Source organism: Sesamum indicum, linkage group LG3 (assembly GCF_026168435.1).
Source record: "Sesamum indicum cultivar Baizhima isolate 11 linkage group LG3, ASM2616843v1, whole genome shotgun sequence".
NCBI classification, from domain to species: Eukaryota; Viridiplantae; Streptophyta; class Magnoliopsida; order Lamiales; family Pedaliaceae; genus Sesamum; species Sesamum indicum.
In genome coordinates, this window is record NC_142659.1 from 764444 (window position 1) to 781466 (window position 17023).

A 17023-nucleotide genomic window follows, 5' to 3' on the forward strand; every position below is an offset into this window, starting at 1 on the left:
CTATATATAGGGCTCAGTAAGATAGCATTGACCAGCCACGTGGTCTCATCCTACTGACCCGCGTCTATGATCAGACGGCTATGATTGTCCGGATCTTTGAAGGCAAATGGATCCAGGTCGGGTCACGTTCGACCCGGCCGGTAGAAAAGACGCGGATCCTTGCTTAAATGGCAGAAATGCCATTAATGAAGGGCTTTTTTGGTATTTCCATAGCATTTCTCATTAATCCCACATCAACACGCATTAGTTTTTTTACGGTAAAGATAGCGTGTTCAATTTTTCTAATTCTAGGATGTTTTTTTTTTAATCCTGTAAAGCAGGGGACTGAAAATGTCGACCCCTGTAATATGGGACTAAAGTGTAATTTTCCCTAATAATTGCATATGATTTCCATGTATAGATCAAAGAAATGAAATGCATAAAATATATTTCTCAAGAAATTCAATTTTTCACTTGACACAGAAATAGAGAAAACAAGATCTGCCAATACCTGTCATCCCTTCTCAATTTGCTAATATCCAACTATACAGCATTCAGCGCAACACATTAATAAACCAACACATCAAAATCAAACATTATTTCAAGAATTAACTCAAGCATAAAAATTTAGTAAAATCTTCCAACAAAAACTCATGCATGTTGGAGCTCAGCAGAATGCTCCCATCTACACCTGTCTCTACTTGTACACCAAACCAGTAACAGCAATGATTTTGAAAACCTTAAAAATGAGCGACTTCGTTCGTTTCGTCCCAAAACAAAAAAAATAATGTTCAATTCTTCTGTAGGACAATTTGTGAAGCTTAAAGCTCGAAAGATGACGTTTATTCCCTCTGTCGGTGTTCATTCAGGTCCAGAAACTTTGCTACTCGTTCAGCTTTCGCTCCCGTCTTGTGGTCATAATACTCGACTATGGCAGCCCCAGCTAGCGCAGCAAGAGTAAGTGCTTGTGCATGCAACCTGATTTGCAAGCAATATATACTGCTGTAAGAATTTAACATGGATAGACAACCACACATGACGAGACACGGCAACCTAGTTTTTATCAAATTTTGCATTCACGTTTTGTGAAACGGTAACATATATAGGTCGGCCATGGCCAATTACGTTTAGCAAGATGATTTTGAAGATCACGATATATTTATTGTTTATCAGTATTTTCATATCATTTAGATTTGAGGGACAAAAGGTTCTTCTCACCAAAATATGAGAAAAGACTCAAACAGTCTTGATTATTATATCACAACTCTGGAGTCAGATTCTTCATCCAGCAGATTCATAAAGGATTTCACAATGCCAAGAACATTTGATTAGGCCAGATACAATATTATATCCAAGCAAACACAGCCCCAGCGAATTGTCCTTTCAAGAACTCATCGCTCTGTAAGGTACACGAAAAGACTTGCTTTTTCTTCAGTCGCTTGGAGTAACTAGCAAACCAAATAGAATGGGAAAAACATGATTGAATTAGACTAAGCTCAAACGAAGAACTACAAGTCAACTACTTAATGAAGAAACCAGATGCTCGATGGGATTGCTGTTTACCGGTCTTGCTACCTACATCAACACATATACCATGAATATATCTGTCTATATTCCCAACTGAAATTCTTGAATTCACAAAGCAAGTTGCGAGGATCAGCTTCAGCTAACATCTGATGGTACATTGTTAATTTTTCTTGGCACAACCCCGATGACAAAATTTCATTGATAGACTATTTCGCGTTTAGTTTCAATTTTCAGGGAAAATTCTTCCTCAAACCATGTTTAGCCAAGCAAAACCAATCACATAGTGTGTTACGACTTGCCATATGCTCAGTCACTGTTGTTGAACTCGTAACAACCACATAATAGGTAATGAACTTACTTGAATAGTTTCAGGCGTGGAAAAAACCGGTCGGCCAGTCCGAGGTAGACTCAATCGCCAAAAGACAAGAACTCTCCAAAACTCATGAACTCTTTTTCCTAATCAAAACTCGCAAATAAGCAGCAAATACAGTTTCTCCTCACAACATATGCCAAATCAGAAAATAATGGCAAAACCACTAATTTTTATCTCTAGATTCTTGTCAAAAATTGGCATATTTCATTCACACAATTACTCAAACTCCTATACTGCATATGCATCAAGCGGGGCTACCAGCATTTAAACAGTAAGAACAACAAATGATCAAAAGCAAATCCCCTTCCTTCGCAATATTTTCTCATCCGCAAAAAATTTGAAGGAAAAGAGATAGAGAGAGAGAGATCAAATGAATTATAGATCATACAAATATACCTTGCATGAATGATCTTGACGCTGGTTTTCATATTGGGTTGAGACCAATTATACGCCATAGAGCCCACAATTCCACTTGCCCACAAAGCCCCTTTAAAAACAAAAAATCAAAACTCCCTGTGAAAATTCAGTCTTAAATTCTTGAAAACAAAATTTATCATCAATCCTAAACATGGACAAAAAAAAAAAAAGAGGATTATTACCAACAGTACGAAGTTTGTGTTCCACAACCCATTCCCTGATAGATTCAATCTTGCTCTTTTCTTCTCTCATTTTTGCTTTCTTTCCTCAGTTTCTCCGGGTTCTGTACTCTCCTTTTGTTGTCAGAATTCGGGTTCGAGGAGTTTAAGGTTGGAATCTTGGCAAAAAAAACTCTGCACACCCCACCTTGTTGTCGCGTGCTCATCACTTAAACCTAATCGTTAGGGCAGATTCAATGCATGTGAAATAATATTTTTATTAAAATAATTGGTTTGAAGTTGGAGTCAGGAAAAACAAATAAAAGTATATAATTCATTACAATGTGTCAATCAATTAGGCCTAACTCAAAATTAAGGTTCGATCGTACATTTAAATAATGTGTGAAATGTTATTTTATTGTAATAATAAATGTCGTTTTATTTTAATAAGAAGTACTGATTCAATTAGCATATAATTATTAATTATTGTTATATGTATATTTAATATAAATTATTATAATTACTTTATTAAAGAATAACAGTGTATCACTTTCACTTTAGAAAATAATTCATTAAAATGTAATTTTACTAGACTTGGAGAGAATGCAAACAAATTAGAAAGAAGGAAAGAGAAATTAAATAATATGTATTATTGCGGATTGAAAATACCAATTTTTTAAATCTATAATATACATATATATAAACAAAAAAAGACTTTCTATACTCACAAATAATACGGTTATACCTATTTTTAAATATGACAATTATACCCTTAATTAAATAATATAAAAATTAATTGTAGTTACTTTATTTATTTTTTTACAAAAGTTACCTTACGTCATTTTAACCACACTACACCAATTTTTTTTATTGTATGGATAATACTTTAAATTAATTTTCTATTATAATATAATTTTATTAATTAATTAATTTTATTTTTATTTATAATATATTCTAAACATAGAAAATTATTTATAATATGCACAGAAACGATGCGACAGGACGACTAATTATTAAAAGGGTATTAGGTTGTTTCTTTGAACCTGAGGTGAGAGGTCTTTTTTTTTTTTTCCCAATTTTATGAATTTGAAACATTAGTGTTGATTTAGTATATGAAAAAATTAAAAAAATTAAAAAAATAAATAATATTATAATTTATAATTATGTCAAACCTCAATGTCATTGTAATTTACTCTTGAAACAAACATCTATCAATTTATTATTGACAATAATCTAAAATATTTATTTTTTTATTTATAAACTTTGCTCTATAAACCATTTAAATGAATTGATTTAAATAAAAAACTATAAGGGTGTAATTGGTACATAGAAATAAAGTGAAATGGATGAGCATTTTCAAGTCTATTCCTACATCTTGATTGGTATGATCTAAGTTTATAAATTCTAATTCTCATGAAAATTCTTATTTCCTTAGATAAAAGATCAGTCATTCCCCCCCTCCCCCAACCATGATGAATGGAAGTTTTTTCTTTTTTTCTTTTATTAATTTAATATTCAGTTTTAATAATTATTAATTTTGAGTATTTTTTGTATCTAGTATTAAGAAATAATTATATATGCATGATAAGAAAAAAGTGATATTACTTTGATATTTAATTATTTTATTAATTCAAAAAATTTCTTTCACTAAGAACTCAATAAATAATGGTAGTTGCATTGATTAAATATATTAGTCTATTTTATTGTTCGAATTATTTTTTATATCTTGGCAGAAAAATATTATATACACATCTAACGAGTCAATAAAATTATTTATTACATAAATAAATAATTTATACATATATTTTTCAATAATATATGATATTTTATAAATTACTTATAACCTTCTATAAGTAACTTTAAAAATATTATTATTGTATAATTAAATTCAGCACACACAAGAAAATATGAATAAATACTTTTCTAAAAAAAATACAAAAGAGCCAATTTTTCATAAAAATAATTTTATTTTATTATTAATTATTATTTTATTTTATTGTGTATATCAGTCATAAAAATACTATTAACATGCTATTAATTTTCTTTATTTTTCTCATTTCTAAATCTATTTTATTTTTATTTAATTTCATTTCTAAGTACCAATTATTATTAAGTATTTTCCTATCAACTTATGCAACTTAAAACGATATTTAGAAGACCCAATCCACTCTAATTTTTACCATATCCAAAGAGAAAACACACACACTCTCTCACACACAAATAACCACCATAAAAATATGATAGAAGAGCGCCGCCGCGCCGGAACTCCCCACGCCGCCATCCTAGCCGAACTGCTCAGCCCCCTCAGCCTCCTCCTTCTCCCCATACTCCTCCTCCTCACCATCCAGTTCCTCTCCTCCGACGCCGGATCCTTCGTCGCCGCGATATTCTCCTCGGGCGAACCCAACTCCATCCACCGCGCCAGCGGCTCCCCGGTCGGCGTCGCGGTGTTCTTGCTGCTAGTTCTGCTGCTTCTATACAACAGAGCGATCTTCGGCGGAGACGACGACTCCGTCGACTGATGATTTCCGATCGTTGACCCCTTTCCGGATTCGTGTGCGGGATGGCAGTGCACCATACGTGAATAGTAAGTGGGGCTCTTGTAGTATGAACTACGACCATGCACTGAAATTATTAAAATACCCCTTGTATTGACTTTTTTGTCCTTATTATCCCCAAACCCCCCTCTTATGACTGTATGTGGGGCATACTTATTTTTAATATTTATATTAATGTTATATAAAATAATTAAGTATTATAATAGTGATTGCTAGTCATTTTTTGTATTTTTTCGTCTAATTCTTTTTTATTTTAATTTATCATACTAACTTTACAAATTTTATAAGTTACCACATCACATGCAACATACATATAGAAATTTCGACCAGAAAATCTCAAATTTGGTGTATTTTTTTTTAGGAATACACCATGATCTTATAAAAACAAAAATTGACAATAAAATTTAACTAATCCATGAGTATTTTTCTTTTTGAAATAAGGAGATTCTTGCACATTTGGGAAGTCTTCTGAGATGGCAACTTGCAGAACTCAGTGTTGTTGGTATGGCAAATTGAAAAAAAAAATTAGATGGCCAAATACAAATGTTACCATTTTTCAGAAGGCAAAATATTTTTTATCCTTTTATGTAATATAAATAGGGTTAATTATACATAAAATCCCCTCTAAAAATACAAAGTACACTTTTCTCAAAAAGAGTATTCGAATTTATACTTACACCCCTCTGAAAATTTTTCGTTCACACTCGACCTCCTTCTGTTAGGGCATGTGGAAAGAATGCTCATATCAAAAAAAAAAATTACATGAATATTCAATTTTGTCCATCATTTAACATTCTCACATATATTTTTTATACTTTAAGATAAATGTAATATATATATATATATGGGATCATGTTAACATTATTATATTCTTTCCCTTATAAGTATAAAATTATTATATAAAAATATTAAATGAGGAGTAAAATTAAAATTTTCTATAATAATTTTGCTAAAGTCAACATATTTCATCCATACCCTAACGAAAGGTGGTCAGGTGTAAACGATTTTCGGAAGAGGTGTAAGTGTAATATTGAAACTTCTTTGAGGAAAAGTGCAATTTTACATTTTTATAGAATGTCTAAGTGTAATTAATCCATATAAATATGATATTATAAAGCATGTCTTCAAATGTAAATGATAAATTTTATATACATGATATATATGTATATACTAAATGAAATACAAAGTGGAAAAATATTTTGCAATAAAAAATTCAAATTGAACATAAGTAAATGAATTTATTGGTTTGGAATACAGAATTTGTCTCACTCTTCTTAAACTGTGCACTAATCGCATAATAATTACACGACATTTAATGTACAATTAGTTCAAGTCTGGATAGAATTTTCCGGAAGTACAGAAACATGGGCAAACATTCAGAAGGTTCATTTTCAATGATAAGAAGATAACAAAATCAAATGCATGTAAGAACATCACTTGAGCAGCAATATATAAAGTCTCATAAGTTCAGAACTTTCACTTCTCATCTATGATCAAACAATTTAGCTTCTATCTAGGAATCTTAATCCTTTTTTTTTTTTTTTATAATTTTAGGAATCTTGATCGATGAACGTATAAGGTTATAACTGCCATACAAAATGCTACGAACGAAAAATAAGTACCGGATGGCCGGCTGTAAATCCCATTGCAAGAAGGGTATCGGAGGGAGAAGCTTGGTTGAAGACTACAATTCTCGACCAGCCACTTCCCATCTGGGAGGTTGATCCACTCTTACAAACTGCTCCGACAGTGAAGTAAAATCACAGTTATAACGGACAGTTTTGCCATTTATAGCAAACGACACACACTGTACACGTATGGACATGCAAGAAGCCAAGGTTTGAAAATCAAGAATACACAATCAGCAAATTGTGAAATGTGTATTTTTGTAAGAAACGAAATTCAGGAACATCATGTCGCAAGCTAAATGGTTGATCTATATGCGATGATAAAACAACGTAAGATCAAACAAATAAACTGTCAAAGAGATGTACAAACTTATTAGTAACAAAGACAGGCAATAAACTCTGAACTTATTAATCTACAATGTGTTGAATGTGTGACATATGAACTGTTTTATTTAGTTCAATCCACAAAACACCTTCAACTGGAAACACTCAACTTCCCTTTCTTGACTGGTTACTTAAGAAAAGGGAATGTGAAATACGACTTTGTCTATACGAAACATAAAGTACCCAATGGAGATAAGACTTATGGTGAATGAGAAGAGAAAATCAGCCAAATGGGATTTTCGACCAGTAAGCTTCTCAGGATACAAGTGGTTCGGATCTATAATGGTTTAAGTTAACAGAGCTATGGAATTCTCAGTTGCCAACTCAAACAGAGCATTACATGTACGAAACGAGAGAAACACAATGCTCTTGCAAAAACTATAATATACGATTGAAACATAAAGCTCAGCATAGGTGAATGAAAAGTGCATACATCGGAAATATTTGATCTCACCTTAACTTTCAAGCCACCAGTCTTTCAAGTCTGTCGCAATGAGGAGTAGGAATTTGCATATTCAAGTGACGCCTCTGCATTTCAATTTGGCAATAACGTCCAAGCATATCTTTGTAGTCTTTTATCACATTATGTTCAATGTCATTTCGGCGAGGGCTTCCGACCGGATAACTCTCGTCAAATGCAGCCGACTTAACAAAAAACTCCACCCCGTTTGTCTCTGTCATTCTCTTAAACTGGTAGGAGTAGTTCTTCTGCAATGAGTACTCGGGATCTGAAAACGGCAAATAAATGAGCAGAATGATCACCAAAAATGGTAGTAGCTGAAGAAGCAGTCTGAGATTAGGCCCAGCACCACCAGAACTTTCCGTTTGATGATATCCAGCATTAGTTGTTCTATGCCTGTAAAGATGAACATTCCCGAACATATCACGATGACCAATGAATGCTGTGAAAACCTCATCAGGATCAAAATCACCATCAGAGAAGTCGCTCCCAGTTCTTCTCCACGTCTGTGTACCACTATTCTGTTCATTATACTCAAATTCATCTACTAAGCCCATCCCATCACCAGCATTAGCTGTTCTATGCCTGTAAGAATGAACATTCCCAAACATATCACCATGACCAACAAATGCCCTGAAAACCTCATCCGGTTCAAAATCATCATCAGAGCTCTCAGTTTTCCTCCACCTCCGTCTACCACTATGCTGTTCATTGTACTCAAACTCATCTACCGAGCCCATCTCATCACCAGCATTAGCTGTTCTATGCCTGTAAAAATGAACATTCCCAAACATATCACAATGATCAAAGAATGCGCTGAAAACCTCATCAGGATCAAATACATCATTAGAGAAGTCACTCTCAGTTCTTCTCCAACTCCAACTACCACTATGCCGTTCATTATACTCAAACTATTCTACAAAGCCCATCTCGTCATACTGTCTCCTTGACTCATCATCACTCAAACACTTAAATGCCTTGCTAACTTTCATAAATGCCTCCTCAGAGCCCGGTGCCTTGTTCTTATCAGGATGAACTTTCAACGACAACTTCCTATATGCCTTCCTAATCTCCTCCACAGAACAACTCCTCTCCAAACCAAGAATCAAATAATAATCCTTCTTACTTTTAATCTGCCAAACCAAGTCCACATGCTCCTCCGTGTAATTCTTCTCCCCCTTCAAAACTCCATCACCATTAACTAAGCCCATATCACCTTTCACCTTAAAAACCTTCTTCACATCATCAGAAGAAGCATCAAACGAATCGAGATTCTTGCATGCAGCAAACAGATTGTCCAAAGGCAAATTCTTATTAAGACGTGCTGCAATTCCGAGAAATTTAAGGGCTCTCTGTTGATTACCAGCTGCAATAGCATCTTTGGCAATACTAACACATTTCAACGCCTCATCCTTGTTACCATTCATAACAACTTTTCAGCCTTAACGAACACACACATGGAAAATTACAACCAATCCAAAATTCAAGAATGCCCCAAAATTCAACCTCCGAATTCACCTAAGAACTTCTCACACCACCACATGAAAACCATCATTTTCAACACCCAGTCCACCCTGGATTTCCTAACAAATTAAACTTCACCTAATTATTACAAAAAAGACCAAAAAAAACCCACATTAGGATCTCATTCAAAGTCAGGATACAAGCATGCAAACGATATGATTCCACACCAAAAGGGCCTTGTACTCTTGCGAGATCATTCATGATTCATTCAAGATTAGCCTGAAAAGGGTGCTTATTACACCTTCATCTTTGAGCTGCAATCCCCCGCCGAGTAAGAGAGAGAGAGAGAGAGGGAAGAGGGAAGAGAAAGTGAATCATCACCACGCCAGAGGAGAATGTGTGGATGCACATACATCATTATTACTTAAATTTGAAGTAAAGGGATCCCTTTCTCTGTTTTTCCACTCAGATACGCATTTGCACCTCTCCAATTTTTTTTTTTATTTTTAAAAGGGTAATAAGGTCGAATTAATCGATAGCGGTAATCACAACGCTAATAAAATCTAGCTCATACTTTTTCTGAAAGATAATTAACATTATTATCCTAAGTTTAATTACAAGAAACATTACTAATATCGTTAAATATTAATAATACTTTTTATGCTGACAAAATATAGTTATTCGGATGTAATTAAAATACAAAATTATTAAAACAAAAAAAGGACAAGATTAAGAAAGTATAAAATGGGTGAGATTGAGAGAGGAAACTTTTTTTTTTTTTTGTGTACATCACATGATATAAGCTTCTACTTGATTTGAAAAATTTAGACCCTAAACTTTCCTATAGGCGTGCGCAGCGTTCTTGGATTTTTGGGTCACTTTGATTTTTCTGGGTCAGTTTTTTATTTTCGAGGACATTTTTTGCCTGAATTTTGGGTTTCTATAACTCGCTGGCCTTTATTCAGATTGAATTTCTTGGAAACAGCTTAGGCCCTTTAAGGTCTATTTGGCGTTTCTTTTTTGTTTTTTTTTTGAGTTCTCTTTCTTCTTTTTCGATTTTGGAATCTCTTTGAGCCAAATCCATAAGAATATTAGAGGAACTGCATTAGTTGAGAAAATATAAATATCCTAAAATACCCCTTTAAGTTTTTTTTCATAAATTAATATCTTTCTCTAAGTAAATTAATCTTATCAATAATTTTTTATCCATACCCATCAAAAAATTAATTTATTTTGTCAATGTAGATTAATTATTCAATACTTTTATTCAAATTATTATAATAAAAATTAAAATTATGCACATGAATCGAATATACTCCATCTGCTGGTTTCAAGTTAAAGGATTAAAAATATGTTTCCAGCTCACAAATTCCTTTGTTCCCTATTGATTCATTACAGGTATTGTGCCGGCCCAACACTTACGGGTCTACATTGACCCAAAAAACCATGCTAGGCCCAATGAAATAGTATAACCGGCCCAACAACATCGATACGTTGCGATTATGACAATCAATCCTTCAAAGAAGCCATGTTCAACAGATGCTTCTCTCTGGCATTGAACAAATGAACATTCGGGGTATGGCAATGGGAGGATGACGGGCAGTCGCTTTATTCATCACTCGGCTCTCAACTTCAAGATCTCCTTCACTGTTCTCCGCCTAAAATATGGCATGTTTCCCTAAAATGAAGCAAACACAAACTTCAACGATGAAACTACAAAAAACATTAGTGAAATACGACAACAATTTCTGCACGTAAAAGAACCACAGAAGACGACCACGAGCAAGATTTTTATGTCTAACATAGGTTTCAACCATTGGACGTATAATAGAAATGAGGAGAGAGGTGGATTTAGATACAAGTTGCCGGTGTAAGACTTACCTGGTTAAAACATAGTCCTATGTCTCTGCTATAGAAGTCTGCGTACTTGATCATAAACATGCCACAGTCGAACCTGTTTGAACGAGCAGTTTTACCATAATTAAGAACGCCAATTTATTGTTCAAGGATTCTTTCGATAGCCAAGAATAAGTGATGTGAACTCTCTTTATTGAAAATATCATAGAACTCAACAAATATGCAATATAGGAACAGAACTTAAATCATCTTGACCAAGTAGAAAAGAGAGTATGATATTATTAACATATTTTCCAATGTAAAATGAGAAGTCAAAAGAGTACAAATAATTCCAGGGTCGTCGTCGGTTAATAAGTTTGTCTGAGAACGGTGGTTATGTCCTGAATGTTTTATTTGACAGAAACTCTATTTTTAGTGATTATGAGTTCCTATCTTTTTATTCCTCACTGAACATAAATTTTAATTGCTAAAGAAAAGATAACCAGCAAAAGCACTCCAACCCAAGCAGTATAGCAGTCTTTCCACAAAGATGTAGAGCCACGAGATGGCGCTATAACTCAAGAGCAAGTTTAGCACACAGTCATTGAAAGCATTTACTATTTCAAGTTCACTCAGTTAAATCAGGAATTCGAGATGCATTAATCCAATTTAATGATTCAGAAGAAAATCAGGCTCTGAAATTTCTCACTATTTCAGGATGAAAAGATACCACAACTCACCCATTTTTCTGGTCCGGAAGGTTCGAGACAAGTTCTTGCTCCCATGAACTAACATTAATGTCTTCTCCACTCTTGTCCTTCACCTCATCAACATAGTACCTAGCCTGCACTTGTACCTTTACATATGAGTCATGCTATGGCAAAGAAAAATAACCAGGTACTCTAGCTCTGAATCACAAAGATAAATACATGGTAGGGAACTCCCTGGTCCATTGCAGATTTTTCAGCAATCTTATGAAGGTCAATACAGAAGAGTTCATCATTACAAGGAGGTTCTCCCGTAACGAACTTTTCCATATGAGCAAATCACTCAGTTCACATCCAAGCAATATTATAAATCTACCTAATTAACTTAACAGCCCCCCACCCCAACCCAGCTGGCTGAAAAGGGAAAAACAGACCAAAAGCCAGAAAAAGCAGTTTCATGTGGTTCCTCATAATTACATGTGTGTCTGTGCGCACGTGCATAAAACATTAGAATAAATGTAATCTTTAGACAGTTAATCATTAGAATAAAAGAATGTTAGAAACCTTAACGTATTCCTTGCCATTTTCTCCATCTCCACTGCAACTCTTCCCTTCCTTTCCACTCTCTGTCTTCCCTGTTTCTCTTTCCTTCTCTCTGCAACTCTAGTTTTGCATATATTTATCTTTTACCTTTGATATGTCAGTGTAATCTTTTCTTACCATGGAAATTTAAGTAATTTTCACCTTCCTTCTCTTAAGAAAGTACAAGGCTCCGCTTCTGCATCTCCACCAACATCTGCTTTGGACAACCCACAATTCCCGTCATTGTTTTCATCAAGAGTACCAATGTATGTAGTTCTCCTAATATTTTTCTTGGCATTTCAATCATGATTTAATTGTCGATAGAGCATGATTTGTGATACCAGTAGTGTCCTCACTATCAAACTACTAGATCTGACTATTCTTTTGGCACTAATTATTTTGTCTAGCCATCAAACCTTCTGCAAGTTCTTCTTCTGAATACTCACAATAAATAATATATAAGGAACCTAAAATAGGAGCACATTGTTTCACAATTTAAGTTCAGTAAATAAAATCTTAAGCATAAGGGCAAGCATACCAGTACAGTCAGCACTTGATTATCAACTCCTTTCAATGAATCAAGATACAGAAACTTTTTATCCCTCTTATTGATGATTGCCAAACACCAATGTACTTCTTTGTGGATGGGTACAAATATCTAACAAAAACAAGAAATATGACTGAGATAAATTGTGGAAATATTTTTTTTTCTTTATAAAGAAGGGGAGAAATAATTTGATGGCAACAATTGAACTTAAAAATGTTGAATGCTCGAAAGATTACTTTCTCACAATCTAAGAGGCTATATCCGAGCTTTCTTTGTGTAGTCCATCTTCTAACTGATTGGAAGTTGTAGCCATCTCTACCACTGATGAGCTGAGAAAAAATAAATAACAAAAACAGAAGATTCAGAAATGCAAACTATGCATTCTGTAATGGAGAAATACAAGTACTAAAATCTCATATGTGTCCATTAAAGATCAATACACATGGTACAATCACAACACGGACTAGGATCAGCAAAAGACAAATTTCACACATATGAATGAACCCGTCGAGATGTTTCAAGTTTAAGAAACTTAAAATGGTGGCAGAGGCCTTTCTACATGGAACAGTCTGCATCGTGACCGTCCCAGAATCTCATTTTGGCATTAATTATCCAATACAGGAAAACAATTATGGTACAACTTATCATGTGAATTACGTACAGCTGTTTGAGCTTAAAAGACCAAACAATCTATCCCAATCAACACATCCTAGTAACAAGATTATGAGAAATTCTCTATTTATTACTGTAATTAAGATCATAAAGTGGAATATATCCAAATACTTAACACCCTCAACCCATTGCATGTCCTTTCTTACTCTTTTGTGGTCAACCCCAGAATTCCTCTTGCACAAGAGCATTCAAGTATAGGGTTAATTACAATTAGACCCCATCTAAAATGTGAAATAACACTTTCCCCTAAAGAAGTTTTCAAATAACATTTACACCCCCTCCAAAAATTCTCCTCTTATACCCCTCCGAAAATTCTCCATTACGCCCGATCCCCTTCCATTAGGATTTGGACGAAAAATGTTGACGTTAGAAAATAAATTTACATAAATTTTCAATTTTGCCCCATTTACCATTCCCATGTATATTTTTATACTTATAAAGGGATAAATATAATATATATATAGAGTGTGAGAGAGAGAGAGGGTGATGTTAACATCATTATATTTTTCTCTTATAAGTTCAAAATTATTATATGGGAATTCTAAATGAGGGGTAAAATTGAAAATTTTATGTAATTTTTTTGCTAACATCGTCATTTTTCTTCCAAACTCCAACGACAGGGTGTCACGGGTAAACAATGAGTTTCTGGAGGGGATGTAAGTGCACTTTTCAAACTTCTTTGGGGGAAAATGTAATTTCGCAGTTTCAAAGGAGGTTTAAGTGTAATTAACCCTTCAAATATAATAAACAAATTAGAACATCAGAACATTTTTATATTTTGATTCTTTTAGATGAAAAGTCCTTTTTGAACAAAAATCCAAGAATTAGGAAAAAGTATGATCTGATAGAGTATTCCAAGATAAGCCTATGGAGGATTTTCTACCCAGGATAGAGGGGATATCAACATAAGCAACTATTATTGACATATTAACCTTACACAGATACATCAGTTGCATGGAAAAGGCAAAATCTCAGAGCTCTTCAAAATGTTTAAGGGCATGAAAGTATTTTTCTAAGAATAAAGGGGGATAAGATTACGGGCATCAAATATGTGAAGTTGAAAGTGTACATAATACTGCAACATATTTTGCTGATAAGGACATTGAAAGGTGCATGTGAGAGAACAGACCTTTTTATAAAAGAAAGTGTTAAAGAAATGACATTTCAAGAACTTGAGAGGCTCTCTTTTTTCCCTTTCTTTCAACAATTCAAGATACAAATTGATGACCTGCAAAGTAGGATGAGTACACGAATGATACCAAGCTTCTGAAGTTATTTTTCTCAGGCTAAGTAAAATCTCCTAGATATCATTCCATTCCAATTTCCAGGTGAAATAGACAAAACTTTACCTCATCATTAAGCCATGCTCCACGGCTCAAACACTGTAAGTTTTCTCCGGTAATATCAATATTAGAATTCTCATGACTCACCAAAACCTTTCTCCTGTAAAAGTTAAGTAGAACAAAATACATAAACAAGTAGAACATTGGAATCTACTTCAACTGCAGACGAAGTATAATACCTGTTGGAACTGGATAACGCATGAGCAACCAAAGCCTCTTCCTCCTCAGTAAGAGGCACGAAACATTCCTCAACGACATCCTGAAAATAAATTAAACCCCACCCTAATATTATTATGCTGTTGTTATAAAGGGCGATAAATTGTACGAATCACAAAATTGAGTAAAATGACATTTCTTCATGGAGAGCAATAAGAAAAGGTCACCTTCCTAATTTGCTCTCTTTTCTCCTGAGACCGCAATAACTGAAACCGTTGACGGTGCTTTTCATTGTATTCTATCTCAAGTTCTAAGCTCTTTATTTTTCCATCTCTCCCCTTGGCGGAATCATACAACTTCTTGTGGACAGGCACATGCAAAGCGTTAGGTTCCTCATCCAACAGTATTACATCCATCATCTGTTCCACACCATCTACCTTTTCATCCGGATTATTTACATAATTAACCACAGATGAATCCAAAGACCTCAAATCTTTCTCCACCATTCCTAACTTCTGCTCCGGTGAATTCTCCACAGCCGTATACCCGTCCTTCCACTTACGCCCCAAAACATCCACAATCCTCACCTCCTCAACACTCGAATCATCTGACACATCAACTCGGTTCTCATCTTCAGCATCATCAATCTGAATTACCTCATTTAACTTGTCTTCCCCAACAAACAGTTCACTATCTTTCCAACAGAAGTTCAAACTTTGGATTGCTCCATTTTTCACCTTCTCATACTGAAACTGAATTCCCAAACAGTTCCCCATATTCCCAGCTGAACTCTCCTCAAAACCAGCACTGCCCCCAACTTTCTTTGTCTGAGAACAAGACCCAAATCTCGAAAGCCTAACTGGAACTGGAGCATGAACTTCTCTCGAAAACCTCGGCTTCGAATCAGGGTACAAATGAAGTCTTGAAACAATAGAATGCGGCCAATTCCGTCCCGGGTTGGCAAAAGCTGAACGCTTGGGTTTCTTTGAAATGTGACCGTATGATTGATCAAATGGAGGTGAAATTGAAACTAGGGATTTGCAGTAATCGTCAGCCCGCTTCCGATTGATACTGGTTAAAGCCCCCATAAGCTAAGGGCTAGCAGAATACAAGACCCAAACTTTGAAGACCGCCGATTCATTCAAATGTTTGTACTTAGCGCCAAAATCTGAACTGGGTTTCCGGATTAGGGCAAAAGGGTTGCAAATCGACGAAATTAATTGGGAAATTGTGGACAATCAACCTAACCGTTCTTAGATTCTACTAAGAGCTCCTTCCAAAATATGATATCGCATATTTGTAAATACGAATGAAATCTCTTTTGTTTTCTTTTCTTTTTGGTCCATATCCACAATTTTAGTTTTGTGATAAATCTAAAATTTATAGCTTACAATTATAAACATTTACAATCAATTAAGTCTAATTTAGTTCGTGAGATTGAAGTTCCATAATCAAAAAATTATGCACTTCGATTCTCATCATTTATCAATATGTGACTTTTGATTTACTTTAATATTATACAATAGTTAGTAAATTAGTTATATATAATTAATATTAATAATTGAAATTCATGATGTAAATATTAGTAATTGGTGATTGATTAATGAGTGAAATTCATGATATAAATACTGATAATTAGTGTATATCAATTACTAATGCTCAAAATTCATAATATAATTTTAATCGATTTATTTAAAAGAAATATGATAAGCATTGTGATTCTTTGCCATGACTTATAAATAACAATAATCCCATAATTCATATTGATGCAGGTCGCAAGATAGAGGTCGAGTCGTTGAACTTGGATACTTGGGTCGTTGAACCCTCTTCGAACTTCCTGATATCGGATTCTGAGAACAGAAAACACGTTAGGCTTGTTGGGTAGCCCCCCAACTAAGGCCCTACAATGTTTAAGTTAGAAAAAGTGGGGTCGGGTTCGATCTTTTGGAGAGCAAATACGATTAAAATTGCATTAAATACATTTGCCTTAAATGTTCATATTTGGCAATATTTATAGTGTATAATACCGTATAGGATGGCTCCACGTATCATCTGGGCGTCTTAGTGTCAAATGATCTAACGGCTATTAAATCGGGTCTTCCTTTCTGAATCAGGTCAGGCGGGTCGGGTCGGTCAGTTTTTGCACGGATCTTACTCTTTTCAGTAAATCTTATAACAGTTGGAGGATATTTTTGTCCTTTTCACCTCTCTGACATAATTACCCTCATCACA

The 17023-nt window shown here is 34.4% G+C and overlaps 4 protein-coding genes across 10 annotated transcripts; 1 reads left to right on the top strand and 3 right to left on the bottom strand.

Annotated features, from left to right (window-relative positions):
- Window positions 1-575: 575 nt before the first annotated feature.
- On the bottom strand, window positions 576-2700 carry LOC105157057 (uncharacterized). Its single transcript, XM_011073354.3, has 3 exons — window positions 2479-2700; window positions 2276-2366; window positions 576-957 (listed from the first exon to the last, which is right to left on the bottom strand). The coding sequence occupies exons 1-3, from the start codon at window positions 2546-2548 to the stop codon at window positions 822-824; spliced, it is 297 nt and encodes a 98-aa protein (XP_011071656.2). The 5' UTR covers window positions 2549-2700; the 3' UTR covers window positions 576-821.
- A 1773-nt stretch (window positions 2701-4473) lies between these two features.
- On the top strand, window positions 4474-5215 carry LOC148788560 (uncharacterized). The gene has a single exon (XM_088878047.1). The coding sequence runs from the start codon at window positions 4692-4694 to the stop codon at window positions 4974-4976; it is 285 nt and encodes a 94-aa protein (XP_088734173.1). The 5' UTR covers window positions 4474-4691; the 3' UTR covers window positions 4977-5215.
- Window positions 5216-6418: 1203 nt separating this feature from the next.
- LOC105156887 (chaperone protein dnaJ 49) lies at window positions 6419-9424 on the bottom strand. The gene is given in 2 exon segments (XM_088878046.1): window positions 6419-6750; window positions 7479-9424. A coding segment is annotated over 1 exon segment (1425 nt). The 5' UTR covers window positions 8912-9424; the 3' UTR covers window positions 6419-6750; window positions 7479-7486.
- An 849-nt stretch (window positions 9425-10273) lies between these two features.
- On the bottom strand, window positions 10274-16129 carry LOC105156888 (ubiquitin-like-specific protease ESD4). 7 transcript variants are annotated; one of them, XM_020693073.2, is made up of 9 exons: window positions 15019-16126; window positions 14815-14894; window positions 14642-14735; window positions 14422-14520; window positions 12857-12949; window positions 12612-12731; window positions 11525-11640; window positions 10830-10902; window positions 10274-10626 (listed from the first exon to the last, which is right to left on the bottom strand). In XM_020693073.2, exons 1-9 carry the CDS (start codon window positions 15877-15879, stop codon window positions 10564-10566), a joined length of 1599 nt encoding a protein of 532 aa, XP_020548732.1. In that variant the 5' UTR covers window positions 15880-16126; the 3' UTR covers window positions 10274-10563. The 7 variants fall into 7 exon arrangements, 3 of the variants coding, with proteins under 3 accessions (XP_020548732.1, XP_011071441.1, XP_088735370.1); XM_011073139.3 differs by having other exon boundaries at window positions 11525-11628; window positions 15019-16124; XR_016064990.1 differs by lacking the exon at window positions 10274-10626 and adding an exon at window positions 12056-12287 and having other exon boundaries at window positions 10867-10902; window positions 11525-11628; window positions 12865-12949; window positions 15019-16129.
- Window positions 16130-17023: the final 894 nt, after the last annotated feature.